The sequence below is a fragment of the Calonectris borealis genome, chromosome 1, assembly GCF_964195595.1.
Source record: "Calonectris borealis chromosome 1, bCalBor7.hap1.2, whole genome shotgun sequence".
Lineage (NCBI taxonomy): Eukaryota > Metazoa > Chordata > Aves > Procellariiformes > Procellariidae > Calonectris > Calonectris borealis.
Window position 1 is genome coordinate 44916374 of NC_134312.1, and position 25947 is coordinate 44942320.

At 36.1% G+C, this 25947-nt stretch overlaps 1 protein-coding gene across 1 annotated transcript in view; it reads left to right on the forward strand.

The window, feature by feature from the left end:
* The window catches only part of PTPRQ (protein tyrosine phosphatase receptor type Q), a 110278-nt gene that overhangs the window by 13649 nt on the left and 70682 nt on the right, over positions 1 to 25947 (forward strand). Inside the window, exons 7-19 of the mRNA XM_075150525.1 lie at positions 820 to 948; positions 1760 to 1906; positions 3595 to 3767; positions 6201 to 6411; positions 8114 to 8266; positions 8387 to 8566; positions 9398 to 9505; positions 12171 to 12452; positions 15405 to 15587; positions 16294 to 16395; positions 18768 to 18888; positions 22641 to 22801; positions 24366 to 24511. Of these exons, the coding sequence (XP_075006626.1) occupies positions 820 to 948; positions 1760 to 1906; positions 3595 to 3767; positions 6201 to 6411; positions 8114 to 8266; positions 8387 to 8566; positions 9398 to 9505; positions 12171 to 12452; positions 15405 to 15587; positions 16294 to 16395; positions 18768 to 18888; positions 22641 to 22801; positions 24366 to 24511 (2096 nt within the window). The remainder of the gene's footprint in view (positions 1 to 819; positions 949 to 1759; positions 1907 to 3594; positions 3768 to 6200; positions 6412 to 8113; positions 8267 to 8386; positions 8567 to 9397; positions 9506 to 12170; positions 12453 to 15404; positions 15588 to 16293; positions 16396 to 18767; positions 18889 to 22640; positions 22802 to 24365; positions 24512 to 25947) is intronic.

Genomic DNA, 25947 nt, shown 5'->3' on the forward strand with positions numbered 1-25947 from the left:
GAGACCTGATTATTGTATAAATTTATATCAAGCAGTTTCCATAAGTTTACTTGGTTATGCAGCATTTTTAAAAATCAGGTTTGATTTTATTCTGTATGGATGTAAAAAGTTCCACCTCCTTTAGTTGTCTTTGGATTCAGATTTGGATTCCATCTCCTTTAATTGTCTTTGGATTCAGCTTTTCATCTCAATAGTAATCTCTCTTTAACTTATCAATATAGTAAGGTATACTTTAGAAAGGACAGGGACCGGATTCTATAATCACTTTAGTGTGGGGTTCATTTAATTTATGTGAATAATTTCACGAAAATAGAAAATGACTCAAGTATGCAATGTTTTTGCAAGCTTAATTGTTTCCAGGTTTATCTTTTTGGATAGTAATGTATATCATTAGTGCTGTCAGAAATCTTCAATATGAAGTATTGTCTATATGAAAAAAGAACCTGTTCAAGGAAGAAAAACATACCCGAGGTGAGCTCTGTATTGCTGAGCATCATAATCGTATCTGAGCATCTTCTGTATGTAATCTGTATCATGATGAAGTCCATGCTAAACTTGGTAGAATCCCTGCCACCTTTGTCTTTTAAGGATTATTTGCATACTACCAGCTCTCTTAATACCTTTTGCGAGCATTACCTTAAAAAAGAAATGAAATAAAAATAAGTCATTTTAATGAGATGTGCTTTTAATGTAGCTTCCCTTCAGAATATTTAATGTTTATGTTTAAAATTAATTGTGGTTCTTACGATGATATGTGGTTCTTGGAAATCCTAATATAAGTTATTTTATGTTCAAAGACTTTTTCCAATATTTTTTAAGTTCCAGAAGATCCACCACAAAATTTTGCCAAGAGCAACATTACAGCAAAGTCTTTCTCAGTGATGTGGGACCCGCCAACCATAGTAACAGGAAAGTTTAGTTACAGAGTTGAGTTATGTGGACCATCTGGTAAGTCTGAATTAATGTTTTTATTTCTTTTTCTTTTTTGTGATTATTTCCTTACACTTTCTTAGTGTCCCTGCCAATCAAGAATGAATATTTGAAAACACATGACATATTGAGACCTGCTTATTATAGAAATTTAAACATGCTATGCATTTATATGTGCTATGTATCCTCTTTAATAGATTTTAGATTACTTTTAAGGGAAAAGTCTGTCCACCATGAGGAAGGGTAGGCAATGAAATTCACATTAGATATTCTTAAGAGTGGAGGAAACCAACTTTCCTCACTCTTTTAGAGAGATGACATGCTAAGCTCGCAGCTGAACTAGGATGCTTATATATCCAAATCATTCTGTATCTTAGCTTTACTCTTTCTTCTTTCTCTTAAAGATTTCTGGAGGATTTTCATTCCCGTGTAGTATACGATCAACTGTATGAGCCTGTTTTGATGTTTTTGTAATCATTTTAACTCAGACATGTATATTTAAAGAAATTATATAACTGCCTGTAGTTAAGTAAGAAGTTAATGAGCTGTATACTAATGTTTTTATGGGATCACACAAGAAAAGCAATAGAAATTAATTTATAAACAAAAAATCCCCACTTCTTAAAACCCATATCTTCTTGAGATAGTTTTGGGGGATTTTTTTCAGGTATTCAGTATTATTTCCAATAAGGTTGATGCCAAACTAGCTTTTTCACAAATAAATTTGGCTTTTCATTGTTCGTCATCCTGGAAAGTAGCTATATTTAATATAAGCAAATAATGGACTATTTTTATTTTTGAGCTAGAATCTCTTCATTTTTCATTCCAGGTCATATTCTGGATAACAGCACAAAAGATCATAAGTTTGTATTTAGTAACCTTGTGCCGTTTACAACATATGACGTGTACGTCGCTGCTGAGACAAGTGCTGGGATGGGGCCAAAGACTAACCTTACAGTTTTCACTCCTGCAGATGGTAAATAAGCATAAAGAAGTGAAATAAATGGGCTGTACATGATAACTGATTTGAGTTTTCCCTTCAAAGCCTTTTAGGTACTTCGCGAAGGAAAGAACGGGGGTGTTACAAGAGTCTTACAAGAGGGATAATAAACGAATGAAAGAAATCAGCTGAAAATTTATTATGTAGATTTATTTCTCCATTTTTTTTCGAGTTCATACACTGTCACTAAATTTACATGCTATCAGAAGCCTTCAGAGATTGTGAAAGAAACGTAGTTTCTGCCCGAATGAAAGTAGTTATTTTTAGATATGGTAATTAAGTTGCAGGTCCCCCACGTACCCGTTAGATGGCAGCAAGTGGAAGAGAAAGAACAGCGCAGGATTTCTGCCCCCCCCCCGCCCCCAGCTGGTTTGTTCGGGCCCGAATGTTTCTTATGAAACATCTCGTTTGGCTTAATTTTCACCAAATCTAAGGCCTCAGGCCAGTTTCTAATGGAGCTACCTTTACCAGGGACCGTAGCTCTGAGGCAGACCCAATATCGAGATCTTGTCCTGGGGCAATCAATGGTTAGTTCTACCCCTGAGCTATCTACTCTGTCGTTTTGGAGTTTTGGCTCCCAATAGTCCACTCGCCAGGTGAGAGTCTTTTGCTCTATAGAAATGCAGTTTTATCTTACATGTGTGTGAGATTGTGCGGGATTATTGATCTGCAGCTGAGGATGCAACCAGAAGAATTTGAGAATCAGTGTGTAATAGGCAGGCAGTTTCAAGATGGTTATTTTTTTGTTGTGTTTATGCCACACAGCACAAATTTAGAAAACCTCTCAAACAGTTTTTGCTGCAATGCTTGCTGTCAAGGTGTAACAGCAGGAGGAACACCCATCCTTATTTATCGTATTCTATCCTGAAGCATCCAAAGTATCTGCTTTTGTCAGCTCTCAGACAATTTTCAGAGATTGCCTGCCTCAGTACAGCCATGCTCATCTTCTGTCTAAAATCACTGTCAGAAGCCAAAGGGAATTTTGGTGGGGTTTTTTTTTTTTAGAGTGACATAGAATGTCTCATTTTAAAGCCTAATCTACAAACCTTCATTATGCAAGTAGTTTCAAGTTTGTCTTTTTCTGTGGTATATTAGGAAAAAATTATTTTTCATATCAAATCTGAGTATCGTTGTATTGAATATAAATGTTTCTGATCTCTGGCAGTCCTATGTAAAGTACAGTATCATTATTACTGTGTAGTTAAAGGAGAAATTGAACCAAAACCTGTTATAAAAATGAAATGAACAAGGTGTATCATGTTCTTTTTTTTTTTCAGCTTTTTATTTCATTCTTGTATGGTTTTGATAAATTTAGAATTAAGCTTTCATTTTCAATATACTTGAGGTTCCATATAGTAAGCTAGCAAAGGTCTTCTTGCTTCCAGTGCACTGACTTCAGTAGAGCTATCCTGATTTACATCATCTTAGGATTTGACCATATTCATACACATGTCATATATGTTAAAAAACTGTGTGCATATTTTTAGAACTGTAACTTCTTTGCTAAAAAAACATGTGAAGTAACTCTCTACCTGCACAGGAGCAACTCAAAAGATAAGGATGTGAAATTTGATTAAATGTCTATTGTACTTTGCATGCAGTGCTGAAAAGCTTGTAATAATCGGAGATGTTTACTTAAAACAAGTTTCTTCTTGAATATTTAGTCCCAGGTGCCGTATCAGATTTACATCTAGCAGAAGTGGAAGCCACATATATAAAAATTGTTTGGAGGAAGCCACGACAACCAAATGGAATCATTACCCAGTATAGAGTTAAAGTACATGTGCAGGAAACAGAGGTGACTCTGGAAAACACTATTCTCGAAGGAAAAAATAAGGTATTTAGGGTTTTTTTAATAGGGGTTTCTTTGCTAGATTAAATTTGCTTCTCTGCCTTATCCAATAGGTACAGAATGTGGAATTAGCCACCTCAGATGAGTTTCCAATGCTTTTAAAAGCCACCTTCCTCACCCCACCCTCTTTCTCTGGCTGGGTTTTAAAGAGATTCCAATAATGCTGTTTCCACAACATGAAAACAATAAATAATTCTGGTGAAATGATCCAGAATTTCTTAGCTATTGAAGGCAGGAAGCCGTAGCCCACAATCTTACTATCCCTTCTAGCCCTTGAGTTCTTTGCAGCATAGGGTGACCTAACAGTAAGAGTACAGATTTAGGTGCCTAGATAGCCACTCAGGCAAACTCCTAGAAGATGTGGGTATGAATCCTATGGAGAAGTGAATTCAACATAAGTCTCCCAAGGCTGGTCAAGTGCTCTGCTTGCAAGGCAAACACACCTAGAGTTTGTGCCCCCATTTGTATCCTTGAATTTACATGTCTGATACTACATGCTGAACTCCATGCTATGGTTATATATTAAGGATATCTGCACACATCTACTGGATCAAATCTTCTAGGAGACTTACACTGTCAGTCAGTTTAGCTTCTGGATTTTGGGTGCTGATCTGCTCTATATGCTTAGACAGGGCAGCTCGGAGCATGCAGCACAAAACTGTAGACCCCTAGGAAACGTTCAGCTTAGGATTGAGTACTTTCTGAGGCAGGGCTTTTTGGTCTTAATTTTGAACATAGGTGCCCAAAGTCTGAATAATTCTTTTTTTTAGACAATGATGTCTTTCTCTGGATCTGACACAGAATCTAAGTTTTTGATGTAGAGCTCAGTGAAGGAGTTTGCTTTCAAGTTGAATGGTATACATTAAATAGAGCCCTGGAGCCAAACATTAAATAAGGAGTAAGGGGAAAAAAAATGAGGATAAAGATCCATTCATTAAACCAAGCAGGCATCCTTGGAAAATGAAAGTATATAACTCTATAATTAAAGATTGTATCATAGTACAGACACAGAAAAAATGAAAATCGTCTGCACAGACATGTTTTAATGATGGGATTTCCTAATTTTTGAGTTCTTAGTTTAGCATCATTGCTGCTTTATTATAATTTATTGGATGTAATTTTCTAATTAAAAACCAAAACAAACCATAATAAACATTATTTTATTTAGAACCCCATTGACGCAAGGTTAGAGCATCTGCAGGATTTGAACTGTCAGATCCACAGTGCTAACAGTGCTCAATAACTAGCAAACTCAATAAAAGGCTGTTATCTTCTAAGTGGAAAATCCCCAGAGGCAAAAAGTATTTCCACATGGGTTACTATTTTGCTGTAAAATGTTGGTGAAGATAAGGCATATATAGCTTTTACCTGTTGGTACTTAGGTGAGATTGATGCTGTATCTCTGCCTGTGGTTAATCCCTCCTAGTTACAGCGGTAAAAAGGCTGCTTTGCCCTCTCTCCACCCAGAGTCTGTAGGGAGAAAGCTAACATGTATTAGTTACATCACTGTAAAAGCATCTCTTTCTGGCAGTGAAGTGGGCCATATGTGTGAGTGGGGAGTGTTCACAGATGACAGCAGAACAATTTAGAGACACTGGAGTCCTGGATTCGGTCCCAGATTTTGAAGGGGCATAATGATCTAGTGCTTACACACCATTTTGTACCTATGCTCTAGGCTGTCTCTCTTTTCTCTTCTGCTTTTGTTATTCCTCTCTTTGTAGTTCTTGCTCCCCTTATATCTACTGCCATCCCTTTCCAACGTTTGTCTTTTGCCCCTTCTGTCCTGTGGACCTCTATATCACTTACCTCCCTTTCACTGTCCCTTTTCACATATTTACTCCCTTATATGCCCTCTCCCCTTTATTTTATTAGCTTTTGTTTTTCTTCTTCTCCCCTTATTCCCTCTCAGCGATCTAGTCAACCTTTTTTATTCCTTTTCGTCAGGGCCTAGTAGGGGCATCTGAAGCCCTCTTGTTTTCAGTGCCTGCAACCCTGCAACCCTGCAAATGTTTCAGAACATGCTTAGTACAAATGGAATTTCCCAAACTCAAACATGTGTCTATTCAATATAACTCCAAGGATATAGCATTAAAGGCCTTAGTCTAAAATTGCCACTTTACTATAAAATCCATATTTTAAGAAATTAAAAAAAAAAGAATGTGGTGTTTATTTAAACAAAAAAAATGAATAAAAGGTTGTAGGCTACTGGCAACTGAGCTTTTTCATGAGAAATACTGTATTTTGCAAAGTTAATTATTGTTGTAATGAAAGATAATGTTTGTATGCCAACATTTATATAGTGTGTGTCTATATATATGCACAAATATACAAACACTATTTCTATATTATGTATAAATTTAATTAAATAATTTAGTGATGACGAGGTTTGTGATTTATTTTTATATTTCTAATTTTTAGTATTTGATTGATTCTTTGGAACCATACATGATAAATGAAAACATCAAACCTTCTCCTACTTGGAATTCAATGGAAACAGCCAATGAATTATATGAAGGTTCAGCTGAAATGTTTCCCAGCATTCAGACGGCTTCCCCAGTAATATTTACAAGTCTATCTGGTGATAATTTGCCTGCTATAAATGGAGCTGCAGAATTACATTCTGCTTTGGGTAAGATATTTTAGGATATTTTTCTATGTGCTCCTTTGTTCTGAAGGACCCCCTTCACTGTCCCAGATATGATCTTTAGCACATGGTTCAAGCAAATTATGAATGGGTCATTTGCTGGAGTCGGATTTTTTTACTACCAAATAACCTTCTGAAGCAAATGGGAATGCCACACAGGCAGCAACTAGCCCCTTGTCACCCAGCTGACCTTCTTCCTAGTGAAAGGAGCACCCGAAAGCCATCAGCCAAGCTGCATAGACAATCAGTTATTACAGTTGCCAAAGCAGGTGTGATTGTCAGGGATTAACATATCTCCAAGCCCTTCAGAGACCTTGATTTCTCTAAGCCTTTTGACTAATAGGTTTTCAAATGTCAGTGAAGGTAAATAGGTCAAAAAGTTACAACTTTGCTATATGGGTGACAAACAGGTGGAGATGACCCCATGACATGGTGATGTCATTAGTGTGTACACTTGTTCTGTATTATCAATGGACCAGTGTTTCTTTACCAAGAATGGATATTTACAAATCATTAAGCAGGCCTCAGTTGACAGGCAGGGACTTAAAATACCACTCTAAATTTTTACAGTGAGTTTTGAACAGTAGGGAGAAAGTCAAGTTTTTATTTTTTGATTTTTTTATTGAAATCACCAAATTCCTCCATACACACCAGTATCTAAAACCAGAATTTAATCCATTAGTTTAAACTACAGTGGATCTTTTCTGTACTATATTAATCCTGGAGAATCTTCTTTGTCATACAGAGAAACGTACAGTGCTTTAAATGTGAATCTTCTTTTTATGGCCTCATTCCGCTTGAGGTATTGAGTTTCTAAAAGATGCTGAAAAATTGATTTCTGACAGTGTCTGTTGTAATCTAGCATACAAGTATTATTTTATAGTAGTTATTATAGTAGTTAAAGCTGTTGACAGCCAAATTTTCAACAGGGTCTGCTGATTTTTAGATGCCTCCATTTTAACGCTGGTCTCACAAAACTCTGAGCCTGATTCAGATATGTGAAGCACCCACACTTTTTCATATTGCAGTGGCATAATGGCTGCTTTATAACAGATAATTTTGACTAGCACAGTTGGATTGTGGCTGACACTGAACTTTATTGCAGATGCACCAAAAACTCTTTGTGGGCATGTATGACTTCTTCATTCTGTTGACCACAACTCCTCTGCTAAAAATACCAATGTTGAAGGGATCCATGTGGGGAGCCATTTCAAGTATAGTTATTATAGCACCGTTGGGAGGGCAAGGAAGAGGGAATCTGTCTTTCTTAATTTAAAAAAAATAAAAACAAAACTAAAAGCTCCATCAACCTAGGAGCCATGGTTCTGAAGTCACTGGAGACTAGGCCATCTACAAGTATGCCTTGTCCTAGTTCCTAGGAGATTTCTCTCCAATTTTTTTGTAGATAGCTGTCAGTATAAACCTCATGGTTTTAGTTCTTGCCTGTTCATTCTTTCACCTAGGCCAATCTATCTATTGTACACATGAAAATAGACCTATAATACCCTCTCCTTGATTGAGTTAAGAGGCGGAGTTTAAACTTTTCTTTATATTTTTGTAAATGCCATGAAAGTTAATTCTTTTGCCATAAAATAGTTCCAAGTTGCCGTGTTGAAGTGAGTTTAGAATGCAAAGGGAAAAAAAAGAGTTTATGAGTAAGTAACTATTTCTCTCCATTTAATCACAGATAATCAGTATACCATTAACATTTTGGCTGAAGAACTGTCATACGTTATACAGGGCCTCGTACCATTCACAGACTACACAATCAGTGTGTCTGCTTTCACTGCTGTTGGAGAAGGACCACCATCAGTTCTTACGGTCAGGACATGTGAACAAGGTAAGATGTTATAACTGATATTATCAAAGTTAACATACATGACTTTTTTCACTAAACATTTAAAAATTTTTTTAATCATTTCTTTGCTTTACTCTTTCTCTTTTTCTGTTTTCGTTTAAGTTCCAAGCTCAGTACAAAATATATCTTACAAGAATATTAGCTCCTCCTCTGTTTTACTGTATTGGGATGCTCCAGCAAATCCCAATGGGAAAATCATTCATTATACTGTTTATGCAATGGAACTGGATACAAAAAGAGCATTCCACACAACGACTTCAAACAACAGCTTACTTATGACAGGTACAGTGTCATTTGATTTAAAAAAAACCCTCATAAATTGCAAATACATTATACAAAGTTATTTTTTCCAACTTTATGTAATGTAGCCATTTGCAAGGTAGGTGGACCAAATCTCCCCCATCCACACACACCCATACACACACAACGCCACTGCATGTAAAAGCAAGGTTGGGATACTACTGACAGACTTGTCTACTGTGGAGGGTCATGTTGGGAATGTGAGATGGGAGAAGAGGACTAGGTAAGATGAGCAGTAATTTGTGAAATGTGCCAAGTAGTAATTTGTGAACTCTACTGAGTAGTAATTTGTGAAATGGATTTCTCATTGGAATTTTTTCCTCAGCCTCTTCTTTCCACATAGGAAAATATTCCTAAATTGTCAACTCTTTTTCAGACTTGGGTTTTTTTCACAGTATTTGTCTGACATTAATAATAATTTTATTCTTTTTGGTGATAATTTTGATCGTAATTGAAGAAAATGCATTCCTCATTGGGTTTCAGGCATTTATTTAGGCTAATCAGAGTAATGCATATAGAATAAAAACACATATTTGGATGTACACATGCACCTCCTTTGTTTTGACAAATAAATTCTTAAAGCTATTTACAGGGTTGAAGCTGGTTGACTTATTTCAAAATCTGTTGATTTGACTGAGTGCTTATTTGGCTCTCCCCATATACATGGTGTTATACATATTCTGTCTTTTAGGTGACAAATGTTTATCAGAAACTCTTAGAACAGTAACCATTTTTATAGTTTTATGAGTAGCTATGAGGAAAAAATATGTTTAAGAATTCAACAGTCAAGATTTTTTTACTTAATCTTTTTAGGTTTAAAAAAGTACACAAATTATAAAATGAGAGTCGCAGCGTCTACCACAATTGGAGAAAGTGCTTTGTCTGAAGAGAACGATGTTTTTGTGAAAACACCTGAAGATGGTAAATACATTGTTTGATTTTTGTATTGAAGTTTGCGCTTCTTCAGAAGACTGGGCACATACATAAGGAGGGGAGGAAAGTGTACAAATACAATCAATGTTTGTTGAAATTATTAGTCTTCTATCAGTCAGAGAACGATGTTTTTGTGAAAACACCTGAAGATGGTAAATACATTGTTTGATTTTTGTATTGAAGTTTGCGCTTCTTCAGAAGACTGGGCACATACATAAGGAGGGGAGGAAAGTGTACAAATACAATCAATGTTTGTTGAAATTATTAGTCTTCTATCAGTCAGTGACTTCATTCAGCCCATTTTTAGGCAAGTGCTAGAAATAATGATGAAAGCTCCAGCATGACCAGCAATCAACTCCTTTCAGCTCTGATAGACAAATGGGAAGAAAGCTGCAGAGCTGAGGTTTCTTCACTGAAAACAATGTGTTCCTAGACCCCATCTAAACCATAATCAATTATCTTTGGGACCCCAGCTTCTCTTTTTTTTTTTTTTAATATGTTATCATATGGAAATTAGGTTGGTTTTGGAGCATCTGGAAATGGCAGCTTTCAACACTTCAGAGGCCATATTGCTGTCTAAGCAGAGCTGCTGATAAAGTGAGGGCTTTTTATACTGAATGATATTATATGCAGTTGTTTTTGTACAGGTTTGGGGCTTTTTTGATTTTAAGACTGAGCAATATTTTTAATGTAGGGTATAATACTACCTTATGAAGATTTCTGGATCTTCCATGATTGCTTACAAGGCAGTCTCCACCCATGAAGGCACAGGGGCAGTAGCTGGACTTGCCATTGGCCTCTGCAAAGAGAACACGGGAATTTGATTTACAGGGCAGAGTCATGATTATTAAACCTTAATCTTTTCTCATTTATATCAGGTTTATATTTTCACTGGTTTCAGCAAAGTTATTTCCAGTTTTTACCAAAGTAATAAAGAAGGTAATTGTCCAGTTGTCATTTATCATCTCTCTCATTGCCAAATATGCTACAATACAGGAAAAATAATTAAGTGAGAATAAAAGAGAGCAAAGGATTACAGGATTAAAAATCATGGGGATTTATGAAGCTTAGATGATTTGAATAACCAGGCAACCAAAATATCGAATTAAACAGCGAAACTTAAAGTGCCTGTAAATTTTTTTAAAGGCTGCATGCTTCTGTGCTTTTAGTTTTTTGTAGAGCAAAGGCATATCACAGGAACAGAAAATTACCTATCTAAATACCTTTTTCTCTGAAAGTTTACAATTCCTTGCCTTTGAGCATTACAGAAATTTGTTCAGAGTGGAGTTTCAGGCCAACAGTTCATCCATTGGTAAGAGATGCGTGCGATCCTTGAGGAAACTATTGAGAAACCCACCAATAATTCTTGCCTTTTTATAAGGCTATGTGTAATTATTCTTGTTGTCTTCTTCTTGTTTAGTTTTCCTGAGGTAATTCAGGTTGAGATTCATGTCTTCTAACTTTAGCCAGCCTAGGAGTGACAACTTGTTTGACTCTTGAAAAAAAGAGATACCTCCAAATAAATGATTCACTACATCTGTCTTAGATAATTTATGTTAGGATGGAAAATACTAGGCTGTTGCACTTAAATATTTTACCATGCCAGATAAATTGCAAAATGCATTCCAATTGAAAATTAAGCTTCTTCACATGGGAAATATCCATGTGGGCAGTCTTGTCATCCAGAGATTAGTGATCTGTTACAGTTAACACTTTTCATTCACGGGCTCAGAAATCAGGGAAGTGGTTTATGAGACCTTTGGGACAAAAAAATTCATTATAAATTCTGAAATATCTGGATATAGGTATTTGTACACAAACTGAATCACATAATCCTGGGTTCTTAGTACATTTTTTTTAAATTTTATAGACAGGTTATTTCAGGGGTGAAGTGATGAAGCCTTCAGAGGAATCAAGGTTGACATTCAGAGCTGATTTTATTCATAAGTGCAGCCCACTCATTCCTTCAGCATTTCCATGCGTTATTAGCTCACTGGAGTCACATGAACTCATACGTTGCCAGTAGATTTAGCCAACACACTACCCCGGAGCCGGACTTGTTTTGTTCATGACCTTCACACCAGTGCATGTGAGATTTACACTGGGGTCTTCAAGGTCATCAATTAGCAGCTGTATCAGTAAACTAAAGGGAATTTAGTTACAGTGCGTATTGTCCCTTTCTTGGTTCAGTAGTTGGTTGAGTGAAATAAGATGGGTAATAAGATTTCTTCTTATTTAAGAAGAAAGCAGTAGGATGGCATTCAGCTAAATTTAAAGAACTTGAATTTGAGGAAGACAGTGAGAGGGTTTGAAGGATCAGTCCACATGAGAGCAGTAGACAGAAGAGATTTTTTTCTTAATAAATGCAGTTTTGGATAGATTTATAAGTGGATGAGAAAAGAAATTCCAGAAAAGCTGAAGTGTCTGGGATGCAAAAAGATGCCTGGTTTTATGAGTGGAAAACATACAGAAATTAACTGAGATAAAAAGTGGTAAGGCTTTGAGAAGGAGAGTGAGTGAGTGTAGCTGTTTTGGTACAGTTAGCTAATCTAAATGTTAGGATCCAGTAGGTTTAAGAGAACAGTCCTATATTCAATTAATTGAAAGTCTCAGAGTTTTATTTTTTTCTTCCTCTTTGATTTCTGTATTGCAGAACCAGACTCCCCTCCCCAAAACGTAGAGTTAATAAATGTAACTGCAACAGAAATAAATCTGAGATGGTTACCACCTAAGCAGCCTAATGGTCTCATAACTCACTATGAAGTTCTGTACAGTGATTCCAATGATTTATTTATTAAAAATGTCTCATCTACAAGTATATCACTAAGTGAAATGGAGCCATATACTCTCTACAACATCTCTGTAAGGGCATTCACCAGACTTGGCCATGGAAATCAGTCATCTTTCCCACTTCTGGTGAGAACTTCTGAAACTGGTGAGTATATAGTTTTTTAAAAAAATTTTTCCACAATCAACTGCTTTATCTGACCTTTGATGCCCAGGAGATCAGTTTAATTAATTTTACAAGTATGTGTTTGCTTTGCAAAGCAGTAAGTTTGAAACCTGTTTTCTCTTTTATATACAAAGCAAAAGTAAGGAAATAATAAGGAAGATTAAGAAGCAAAGAAAACAGTGGGAAGTTTTATGCTTGATGGACTTCATATATTTTACTATTTGTCCTTGAAGATTCCTTGTGTCTTGCAGGAAAATAATTTTTTGTAGGAACGGAGGGGTTTCAAAAAGTGAGTGCAATTTGGAATTCAAGTTACGAACTGAGATTTTATAAGAATTCAATCCTAATTGTTAAAAAAAATCAGAGTTCACAGATAAGTGCTATTTTGTAGCAGGCAAAGTTGTTTATGCTGCTAGAAATACGTTGGAGAAGGTACAGATAAAACAAAATAGCAGAGGATTAGAGAAGATGAAGTTTTTCTAAGAAAGAAAAGTAAATTTAGAAGTGAGGATTGGGAAGGATGAACATTAAAGAGGTGTAACACAGCATAGGAAGAGACTTGAAATAAATAAGTAGCTGTAAGGTAGGACAAGGTAGGGAAAGGTATAAAATATTGACAGAGGGTCATTAAATTTTCAGTGGAGCTAAACAGAAGAGGTATTGGAGAAAATATGGAGGATAGTGGTTTACATGGAGGAATAGATGTTTGGGTTAAGCTGTAGACTCAGGAATGAAAGGTGGCTGGGGAGACAGACATGAAGGTTAGTTTTCTTTAGGACTCAGCCATATCCAGGTAGCATTGGTATGATGATCATCCTTTTTTGGGGGCCTTTTGCCATCCTCACCGATTTGCTACCTCAGACAACTGCCTACTTTATCTATACCTAGAGCTAGCCCTGGAACTAAGCATGCTGTATTTATCACATTTTTCTCAGTAAAGAAAGACATGCACATACTGATGTCTCTCAGAAGGGGCAGGGAGATGCTCTGGCTCCTTGATAAGACACAGTGGAATCACTATGAGCTCCTTCTCCTTGTTTCTGAAATGAACTTTTATTTTTCCTGTGTGAAGTAGTTGTGGTCTAGGCCTGCCTAACAAGTCAAGCTCTTAAGGAACGGGGACAGAAACACCTCGGTTTAGATTGAATGAAATGGTAGTCATAACAGAAGCACCAAGCTAGCTCTACCAAGACATTGTGCTACTTTTGAGGATAGGCGTGGAGGCACCTGCCCAACTGATACAATGTCCTTAGACATAACCTTTGTGATTGCTCTCTCTTACTTAGACATCCATCTTTTGTCTAAGTTGTATTTTAAGGCAGTTAGTTCTTTCTCAGTGCCTAACTCCCCTGACGCTCAGTACAAAAATTTGAATTCCAGCTGCCTGTGATAGAGATGAGAAGCTGCAAAAACATCTTCTGAGATGAGGAGAATAAAAACAAGGGAGGATCTGCAGGATACAGCATTTTGAGTGAAACACAACCTATTAACAGGCTGGTGTGTTTGAAGAGCTCTTGGGAGTTCTCTGTTACTATTCTACCATGAAATTAGGTAGAATTGTGGGCTGATTTCACTGCCTCTCATGGCATTTATTCCCTTTCTGGATATTGCTTAAGCAGAAATTATTTATATTTTTGAATGTGGAGTTTCATCAAATGTCAGTGCATTTATAAGAATGTTTAGGGCATCCTAAAGCATACCCATTCCTTGCTTGAGCTTTTGGGCAAATTGTGCTGTCATTGTATGATTATGATTTTCTGGAATAAGATATATTATGCTGTCAGACCAATTTTGGATAATTGAAAACATACTTGAGTATTTGTTTGGGGACAGACAGACACATGCACACAAAAACCAATTGTCATGACACAGCAAGGGCCAGCTGCTCCGTAAGGGACAGGGAGCCAAGACCTGAGGGGTTCCCTGGGCCAGCGAGGCAGGCGCCTCACTAGCCAGGACTTGTCCCACCAACCCCCAGTGAAGGGAGCAGGACAGGTCTGGCAGTGGCAACCAGGGGCAGCCCAGAGTCCAGACTGACAAACACTCCATGGTGACGAGGCAGGTCTAAGGTCGAGCAAGGAAAGGGAGTTAGCAGGTTCAGTGACGCTAACCAAGTCAGACACAGCCCGGTGACAGCTGGGCAGGTCTGTAGTGACGGGACCAAGCTGAGGTCAGGCTGTGACATCAGGCTGCAAGTCGGGGGCTAGATCAGTGGGCCCATGGCCAAGCACAGCCGTGGCAGCGATGCAGCAGGAGATGTAGCTCAGACAGGGACAAAGCACGAGAGCCCCAGCTGAAAGCAGCTCCCAGAGGCCAGGGGTCAACCCTGGCTGCAGCCTCACTGCAGCATTGCCTGGGAGCGTGTCGCCAGCGAGGAGGAGGCAGCCCTCGGCTCCACTATTGCTAAGCTGGCCCTGAGCCCCAGCAGCCAAACCTCCAGGAGGGGGGATGCTCTCAGGGCCCTTACAGCAATATGTTAGGCTCCCTTTGTTTTTCCATACAAGTATTCATACAGTTTGTATAGATCACCCAGGGAAAAGCAAGAAAATGCAGGTTACTGATAACGAAGTGTAAATTATGGCAGTACAACATGGAAAATCTCCTAACAATAGCTAACTTGGAGGACTGCAGTGATAGTTATGGGGTGTTAGAAGGAAAGGTTAGTGTCATGCTCCAGATGTTTTTATTTGGTATGTTAAGGTGATTTCCATGATTTTTTTTTTTTTTTAAAGAATGACCTGTACCTTGTTACAGTGTGTGTGTCATGTGTTGTTGATCTTCCAATTCAGCCTCTTTTAAAATTTATTTTGTACAAAAAATAGAATAAAAATCAAAATGTTTACAATGTGTTTCATTTAAACCAGTTTAAGAAAATGCTTAATAAATCAGTGAAACTCACTGGAATCTTCTATGAGTCTAAATTTTGTCTTCTAGTTCCTGATACTGCACCAGAAAACATAACCTATAGGAACATCTCATCCATGGAAATTGAATTATCATTTTTTCCACCATCCATTCCCAATGGAATCATACAGACCTACACAATATATCTCAAGAGGACTAACGGAACGGAGCAAAGAGTCATAAACACTACTCTTCTGACACTATGTATTACAGGCCAGTATATAATGATGTGGAACTTATGGCAACTGTAAATTGTTCTGAGAAGGCTTCAGCAGACTGATGCAGATCAATCAGTCCATTGGTTGGACACGATCCTTCTTGTCCTTACGTAAAGTTATATGCTACTTGTCCTCAGAAGTAGCCAGTTGTGTCCTGCAGTAATATGGTGGAATGGGCCACGGGATCAGTATAGAGTCTAACATATACCTCGTCGTATATTTTAGATGTTTGAAGTACAAGGAACTTCAATAGATTTCTTTGCATATCTATAATCATAACAAAGTAAACACTGAAGTCACCTACATATCTTTCTGATCTTATTCTGGGTAAAAATACTTCCCTTTCACTCACCTTTGCATCTTTTTCTATGTTCTGTCATTATTACTGAGGCATGACACTGCAGTTAATGCTGGGAGCTTAGTACCTTAACCAGTAAATTTTCAGAGTACAGCCAAGGATAAACTGTAAAGCATTCTAGGAATATGAGGTATAAACTGAGCTAATTAGGCCTTTGCCCTTTCTTTTGTTCATGAAGAATACTTTGTGTTCAGGTTTTCCTAATGTTTATTTCAGTCTCTAAAGACACAGATCAGTGTAAGTGATGGGCCTATTCAGCACTTCAAAACTACTTGTGGTCCATTAAAAAAACTAATTTGGCCCACTGAATGGTTGGTTTACTGAATTCTTCTTCTTTATTTAGATTTAAAGAAATATACAGAATATACTGTAGAAGTGTCTGCTAGTACTACAATGGGGGAAGGCCTTCGTAGTGCACCTCTGCATATACTGACTGATGAAGATGGTAAGTCAGAACAGAAGTTGCTAAGTATCATTTTCTGCCTTTAGTCTTAAACTAATCTTACGCTTCATATCACATATGTGTAGGTTTTATATACTTTTTTTGAAATTACATCTCTGTATTGATATCTGTATCTATCTACATACAAACATACACATCTATCTATCTATCTATCTGTTATTTAATATATTTATCAGTACAAGCTATGTGAAATGGCACAATTGCTGTGCATGCACATTTGGTCTTACCAATATCTTATGAATTTGAAGAATCTTAGTTTACTAATATTATTTTGATCTAATACACCACATGATAGAATTAAATATTGTGTTTGGTTCTGCAGACATGTGAGAGCTGGAGAAAGGGAAAACCACCAAAAGGCAGCTTGAATGGTCCAGAGATATTTCTGGTTCTTTTGATTGGAGATGTTTTGATTCTTCTAAACAGATGCATGTACAGATACATATATATAGATGTAAAATTATTAATATTATGAAAATGCTCAAATTCCATCATCTGTAGTATTGGACTTCCAAATTGAGCAGGGGAGTGTTCTGCACTGCAGGCTGAGGGTAGAACACAGTCATTGCATCCTCTGCTAATTAGTACAGTAGGTCACAAATCAGCAGAGGAACCTTAAAATTATATTTGTACCCCATTTAGTTGTAGGAAGTTACCATTGGTCCCCTCTATAGTTTCTGGAGAGGGAATCCTGAAAAGAATTCAAAGGAGAATCTTAACTTAGCTGATGTGAATCATGTTTTGGAGGAACCTGTGTCTCTCCCTCTCCATTGCTTAGGGAGGAAGTCTCTGGGAACTGGGGACTAAAGTGGCATTGACACAAACATCCCATCAGCCATTCCCAAATTAAGTCTCTTTTCATGTCTTAGGGAGGACTGACTTGCCTAAGATCCAGCTTTTCGTGATAATGGATCTTTGCAAATCTCCATGATGTTGATGGGCTTACATTTGCATTGTCAGTAATAAAGCTTTGCTCAAGAGTAATGTTGCTGGAGCACACTGGGAACAGCTAATTTGGATAAATCCATCTTTTGCATAGAGTATTTTTATTTAGAGCAATGTAGATTCTATTCTTCAGCAAAAATATCCTCTGAATAAGAACTGTAGAATGAACTAGACATGCCAAAAAGACATGACATTCACAGTATGACAGATCTTTTATTATATAGCCACTAAGGATAATATAACAAGTAAAACACTAAATACAGCTGTCACCATTTTTCGCTAGTAAATACAGACATTCACTGAATTCAGTGAACCTTTGTTCGTGAAACATACTTGTTTTCTTAAATGTACAGAGTTCTAAAACCTTTATGCCAACTTTTGAGATAGTGAAAGAAGGAACAACAACTGAAAAACAACAATATTTATAATGCACCACATGTTCTTTATTCACAGGAACACACTGTTCCAAGGTTCAGACCAAATGTTTCATAGATTTGCTAATAGCTATGCTCATATTCTCAATTTTCATGCATGACTACAGCTATGACCTGAATTTTTAGTGCATGATGCTTTTTGGTTTAATTTGAGAAAAACAAAAGTAATAGTGATACGTATAAATCAAGATGAAGAAAAAGATCTACTTCTTAATAACATGTTAATACAAAGCAGTATCACTTATGCATACATGGGTATATTTTTCCTCAGCAATATTTATATGAACTTTAAAATGAAATCAAACATGGTCTAACATTTTCATTTACTTGCATTGTTTCCCTACACAGTTGTGATATGGTGTCACGTAGAGTTCATCTTAAAATGAATTTTAAGGGTCTCAGTCAATGCCTATCTTTATATTTGCCCTTGTGACATGTTAAATGTATGAACGTGGTCTCTATTTGATGGAGTGGATAGATTTTACCGCTGCCTAGTATCCTACATTTTTATCATCTCTCAATGCCATGCTTATCCATTTTTCCACCTTTTGGTGCTTTGTATAATCCTTTACAGCACCTCTTTTTCCTCAGGGGATCTATTTTGCTATATTTTACATGTGTTCATACCTATAAAGCTCTTACTTTTATTAGAAGGGGGAAAAAAAATTACAGCAATGTACTTGGACAGTAGGTGAATCACTGTGACCTACCCGTTGCTCTGTTTTCTCATGAAGAACTTTTTCCATTGAATCACAGAAACAGATGTTCTAACACCACCATGCAAAATCTTCTTTTATCATCTGTCAGAAAAAGGAAAAGAAGCTGCGCCTTAACATTAGTTGATGCATACTGTACCGGAGTAGTACAAAGTTCACTTTCCATCACAAATAATTAAAAAGCTGTTTAAGGATGCTGCGTATCCCATCGATCTTAGCTGTTTAACAAGATGGTTTGTCCTGTTCTCTCATTTTTTAGCTCCGAGTACTCCTCCAGAATCGCTCTCCGTAAAACAGTTGTCGGGTGTCACTGTGAAGTTGTCATGGAAACCTCCGCTGGAGCCAAATGGAATTATCCTCTATTACACAGTTTACGTCTGGTAAGATTTTCTGGAAGTAGTTCTGAGGATAAATATTAATCTGTAACCTATCAGGAATGTTAGGTTTTTCTTACACAATGTGTTGATTACACATTTTTGGAGAATGGATATTCATCCAGTACTTAAAATACTAGGCTTTTGTATATACAAATTCAGATATAATGTAGTAGCTGGAAGTCGGGGTATTAAATATTTTGTAAGCATTTTCAACATTTTTCTAGGGGTTATGTTATGGTAAATGAACACAAATTTAAATTAGAGCATGGTGACTATTTTCATTATATTCTGTTTAGACCTATTGTAAGGCGGGGCACAAGCCTATGCTAAATTGTCAAGGAGAATTGAAATAGGCTTAAAATAGAGAAATACTGCTTCCTTTTGTAAAAAGTGTGTAAGAACAATGTTAAGAGTCTTTGTATGTGCTATCAGTTATGTCTACTGTTATATTTTGTATTTATTATATTCATAACAAATGAGTATTTTTTAACAGATATTTCTCATTTACTGTGGTGGGGTTTTTTTCTATGTATCATTTCTTTTTCCCTATTTTTTTTTTTCCTGTCATCCCTCCTGAGATCTTTTTTCACCTTTAAAAAGGAGTTTTGTCACTTTAAAACTTGCAGCTTCTGTCCTATTCTCTGCATAACATAGTTTGGTCTAGTGATATGGCAACTCTTCAAAGATCTATGTATAACTTCTACTGGGAGTGAAAAGATTTTGTTATTATTCACTTTTAACATATTTCATTTATGCTGTACCATTTTATTGCAGGAAGCAAATGCTAACATGCACGTTATGAGATGTGAACCAGATGTGCAAATCAGTAGTCGTTATAAACACACTACTATTGAGATTACATTTATTACTTTAATGTTATGTGACAGTTTTGGGGTAGGGTTTGGCCTCAGTTCCTATTGAATTTTTTTTAAATTATAGCTTCTAGTTAAATTGGTGACAATGTGAACAACAGTGAGCAATTCTTTCCAGAAAAGTTAAATTTGGCTTGTCTTGTTACTTCTACTATATTGGCAAGGTCTGGTGCTTTTTAACCACAAAAACCATTAAATTAAAGACTGTCCTTTGGTTAGGAAAGAGTTACTTAACGATAAGGATTATGGTTTTGATACAGGCTGTGTTCAAAGACTTGAGCTTATACAACTTTTCATCCTTATATTGCCTTAAAGCTTACTGCTTTTGTTATGACAAATGAGTTAGTAAGAATTGTTTTTTAAAAACTGTTAATTGATCCATCTTTCTAAATACTTGAATTAAGCAACCACCTAACTTTTTACAGTAAGTCTTGTCCTTTTTCCTTCCATATTCTCCTTGCTCTGTTTTATCTGTCCTTACTGTGCCATATCTAAAATTAGAGAGGCATTAGGTATCATCTTGAGACAAGGACATTGGAGAAAAACTCCCATTGCCTTCAGAGGGGCCGCAACTTCACTCCTTCCTTGGAGGTTTTTTTGGGGGAGAGGAGGAGGGAAGGAGGGGAATTTTAAGTACTTAACAGAATTGCCTATACAATTTCATAAAATACATTGCAGGGTGAATTTGACAAGGCAAACTGCTGTGCCATAGTTCCTGCTTTTGGGAGGCATTCAATATATTTTGGGGGAGATTGTTAATCCCAGAGCTTCTCAATAAAGCAGAAAGAGGAAGGTTAATACAGATGTTAAATAAATGTTCCTTCTCTTAAATATATTGCAACAGTTATAGAGAATTTGGTAGCCTTTCTTTAATGGCTTGGGAACAAGAATCCGCAACTACTAGAACAGAAAGGGTAATATCTGTAATGTTTTCATTGTTATTATCTTTCATGGAATTTGTCACAGGACAAGGTGGTTTTGGGTGCTAGCAGGTAGCAAAGCAACTTTCTGCGTGCCTTGAGTCTACAGACTCCTACCCTCTGAGTCTGCAATTCTAGAGTATTAAAGGCATTATTAACAAAATTACTGAACTTGTATATAGCTATTGTCTTTTGGCATTATCCTGAATATTTCAGCAAGTTTTTGTGAGATAATTACTGTCTAGATCTACTTTTAGGTACAGATTTTTAAGAAAATACGGTACCTGTTTTTGTCAAGTGAAAGTACGTAATTTCTTAGAACCTCTTTTGTCTGGGTTTCTGAAAGATCTCATTTAAAGCGTAATATTACTGTTAGTCATTAAAATTCCTTGGGTTAGCTTATTGTGCTAGGTACTTACTTTCTCATTGTCTGTGAAGACTGCACTCACTTTGATCAGTGTTTTCCTATTATTTTGATTGCTATCTCAGTTGTTTCTAAACAGAAAACTAACTTTTCTTGAAACACCCCAAGCTTTTGTTCTTCATCCTAACTATGCCTGATTGTGGAAATGTTTTTTGGCAAATAAGATGTTATAAGAATGCAATTACTCAGAGTAGAAGTGTTTGCAGCACCAAGCTGTGCATTTTCTTCTTACTTAAGTTATAACCAGCTACGTTTTTCCATACTAAGAATATATCGGGCAAAGATCCAAGAAAAGATGTCTTTTCTTTGTGTAGAATTTGATAACTGCAGCTGCAACCTTTTGTATCTCTTTACTGACTATTCAAAATGTCAGAAGTTTGGGAAAAATGTAAATGTTGTTAACTTTCTCTGTTACCAAGAACGTTTCCCACATCAAGAGACATTCCACTCAAAATCTGAAAGGAATAGGGAGAATTTAGTTTTTTCATTCTCATGTATTTCCTCATTCCAATTGTTTGTTAATATAACTTTATTTCAGGACTATCATATGGTAATCTTTGCCAATGAGACATTCATTCATTTATCAAAGGATGAAAATCAGCCCATCTAATAATTTTGAATCAGCCTTTCCCTTTTTTTTTAGAATTAGAACTCATTCTCTTGTTTGTGAAGAGCTCCACAGTGGCTCCTGGAGCAAGATATTCAGTTTTATTTGTCAAATGATCCCTGTTTGAAATCCCATTAAAGACACAGGGCACCCACTTATACAGAAATCTTTGCGGGAGTGGAACGTTAGCTAGCTTTTTTCCCTGCTTTTTTTTTTCATAAAAGATTAAGTTAATTTAATGAGGAATAGCAGACTTTTTGAATTCAAGTTAGTTATTTCTGTATCTTATTTTACTTTCTGATAATCATTTCATACCTATGTTAATACCAGCGTTTTATTAATGTTACATCTTACAGTCTTTCTAGGCGGGTTTTGACCTGACTAGAGTTCCATTCTGATCCCCTGCTACATTCCACCAGAATTAACTCAGCACCAGCTAATTCCTGTTCCATATCATCTTCTATTATTCCATTTATAACTTCAGCCTTCTGACCAATTTCACAGAGTCACAGTAGGGCATGCTCCCTGCTATAATCTTTTTATATTTCGCTATTCCTGTCCAGAGAGACAGTTTAGTTATGCCCTACTGTGTCCTTCCCAAGGGTACCACATAACCATTTGATAGCAGTTACTAGATGGACATGCTCCTCCTTGATATTCCATATAATCATTGTCCTTGCTGACGTAATTTACAAATATATTTCTGTGGGTTTTGGGTTTTTTTTAAAGCAAAATTAAGAGCCCTATTGTGATGCAACAGTACAAAAGTGAGCTTTTCAACATAAAAGACAAAAGTTATACCAGTCTTTCTTTAAAGCCTAAAATATTTTATTTACCACAATATTGCATTTTTCAATTTTATATTGTATGCCGCAGTTGTATACATACAGAAATGATGTGTATATATAATTAATAAAATACTTTTTCTTTAGGAATAAAATGTCAAAAAGGAGTTTTAATGTAACAGAAACATCATTGCAGTTCACAGACCTGGAAAATAACTATGAGTATAGTGCTTACCTAACAGCAAGTACAAGATTTGGAGATGGCAACATAAAAAGTGATACTATAACATTCAGAACTTCTGAAGGAGGTAAGCTTAAATATAGTATGAATCTTTAATTTCATTCAGCCTTAAATTTCTGTCAGCCTTATTTAAGTTAATAAAGCTACTGAAGTAGAAGTGGCATTTGACTGGTCAAGAACAGACATTCTACCTGTCTGTGTGTGTGTCTGTCTTTGTGTGTACACGTATCTATGGCTCTATAAAATTATGATGGATATTTCTGTTAATTTACTGAGCAAAACTTTGCATCTCCCTTCAAGACAAGTAAGATTAAAATAATTTAATTTTAAATTTTGAAATAAATGATATTAATTTCATAATATATTTTAATAGCTCTTTGCTATGTTTTACTGTGACACAGATTCTGATAGGGAAAATACTCTTTAGATCTCTCTCACAAGTCTGAAATGGTTTTAATTTGAAAATGAAATCTGTATGTGTACACTGATTTGTTTATTCTATTTCAATGATTTTATACTTCCGATATGGTAGATGACTTTTATAAATGATCATACTATATACTGTGCTTTGAAAGTCATTCAGTTTAATTATTGCTTCTGGTTTTCCCATCAATTATATTGCTACGATCTGTTCCAAAATGGATAGTATGCAGGCATATTTCAGAATCCTCCTGCATAGATAAACTGACTTCCCAACACACAATCACTGGCAGGATTAGCATCTATCCAAGCCATCCCTCAAAAGACTGTCTAAATCATCAGGTTGTAGGTGTTCCTAGTCTTTGCTATTGAAGCTGTTATGGAAACATGAACTGACTTTTTAGGGCAGTATTTTTAGGAACTGATCCTGGAGTTCCCCCTTCAATTACTATTTTAGTATTTTATATAAACTAGAACAGCACAAAGCAAGAGAGATAACATACAGTGTTCAGTACTCTACTGCATGTTGTGTAGAGCACTTTCTTGGGTGGTGAGAAATATGGATTTAAATTCTCTTGAACTGGCTTAAGGAACTGAATTTGAGTCTCCTACATCACTGTGCTACTGAGAAGGAACATATGCTGCTATTCTTTACAGGATAGGAGGAGAGGCTAATTGAAGACTTACAGAGTCCTTCCTGCATGTTTAATAGGCTGAGGAAAGAGGAAAAAACAGAAATGATCATACTGTCCAAGCTTAAGTATCTGGTTTACCTACATGAGTTGGGAGCCTAAATTCTGTTTATAATCAGCAAAGAGAGGACAAGGCTTTTAATTTGGGTTTTCTGAAACAAATCCTTTTTTTTTCCTATTAACTATATATGGAGCATAGAGGCCTAACTCAGTCAACTTCCATGTCTGCAAATTAGACTTTCCATGTGCCCAAACCCGTAAGTATAGGACAAATTCTATAAGAAAAGAGTATCTGTTTACAAATGCAGGTAAATACAAATGCATCTAAAAAAACAGGGTTTTAAAAATTTATTTATATATACTATTTTATTTCATTATTTCCAGAAGTAGTTTTTATACCATAATCAGAAATACATTTAATCTGACACAGGACGTTGTCAAATCTATAGTGGATGTTTCTTGGGCACTAACACGTACAAAGCCTTGAATTAGGTATGCTAAAACTTAACATTTTTCCAGCACCAAGTGATCCACCGAAAGATGTTGTGTACAGAAACCTTACTTCCACATCAATAATGCTATTCTGGTCTCGTCCTCAAAAGCCTAATGGAAATATACTGTACTACTCAGTTTATTTCAAAAATAATTCAGGAATATTCATACAGGTAAGCTTATTTTTATGTTCTTCTTTTGTAGAATTCAATAAAGTGTTCTAATAATCCATTAAAGATTAAATCGATTTTATAGTTATCAATATATTTTTTTCACATTTCCGTTATCACAAGGCATTTTTCTAACTTACAAAGACAGAAGCACATCTTGTAATCATGTGTTGCATTGTGCATCTCATTGAACATTCATACCATTAAGCATTAAAGCAAATAGGTTTTGTGTAATATTCCATATTGCAAAGTTAGTATGTACATGTATATACACGCACATACATGTAATACATATATATGCACAACATATGTAGATAGATAAACACAAGACCCATTACATTCATTGCACATCTTTAAGACTGTTTTAGTCTAATCTGTCAGTTTGAATAAATTTCTGTAACAGTTCTGTTTTTACTTTTAATGCATGTTTGTACTGAAAACAAGAAGATAATGTCAAAGTAGTGAATACATTATTATTTCGTATTTTTGTTACTCTGAAAAGGAAATTACTGTTTAGTATATTGAAACAAAGATATTGAGATTTCTAAGTTAAAGCATAAAAGACAAATAAAATGTTATTTATAATTTTTTGGTGATCCACACATTTCCATATAGGTTTTTTTCATTGCTATTTTCATCCTTAATTATGCACCACATTTATTAATTGTACATATAGTTTTTCTGTTCTCCTTTCTAAGAATATATTATGATACAGAAATATAATAAGAAGAAATAAGCGTCCTTTACAGGTTTTTGGTTACAAGCTTTACACATGTGGAAGAAAAGAAAGAAATATAAATTAATGAAGAAACTAATGCATGAAAAATTAACCTCTACTGCATAACTTTATGCTCAAGATATGTCTAGTGTGAGGTATGCATGTGTTTGAGGATAACTAGAAAAAAAATTCACGAATTTTACAAATACCTGTGACTGAATAATTGCTGACATACTTCAGTCTGTACACTTCTCTGACTTCTGTGAAGCTGTGTGGTTGCCAGGCTCTGTCTGCATAGTTTCAGATGCAAGCAGGACCATGCCATGAATTCACATTCTGATGAGATTAAAATCAGGGCTACAGTTCAGAGCTTCAGCCTCTGCTTGCACACACTGCTATACCAACAGCATTTTTCTTAGCCTAACAAAACCCTGGAGAAACCTTTACACCAGTGCATTACCTGAAGGAGCCCATCCTGTGAAGAGTGTCTACATTTATCTAATTCTTGGACAACTCAAGCGATTTTAGAGGAGGACTACGGACTTGGACTATTCTTGCCTTTAAGAAGGTGGAACTCTGAGGTGAATGAATAAGGTGAAACTGGTACACTGAGAGCTATAATGCCTCTGGATGTGCCCAGGACTCTGGAAATGAAGGAGCAAGATAGGGAAGATGGAGCACAGTAGCATTGGCCCAGCAAGGTGAGGGGCCAGTTTCATTA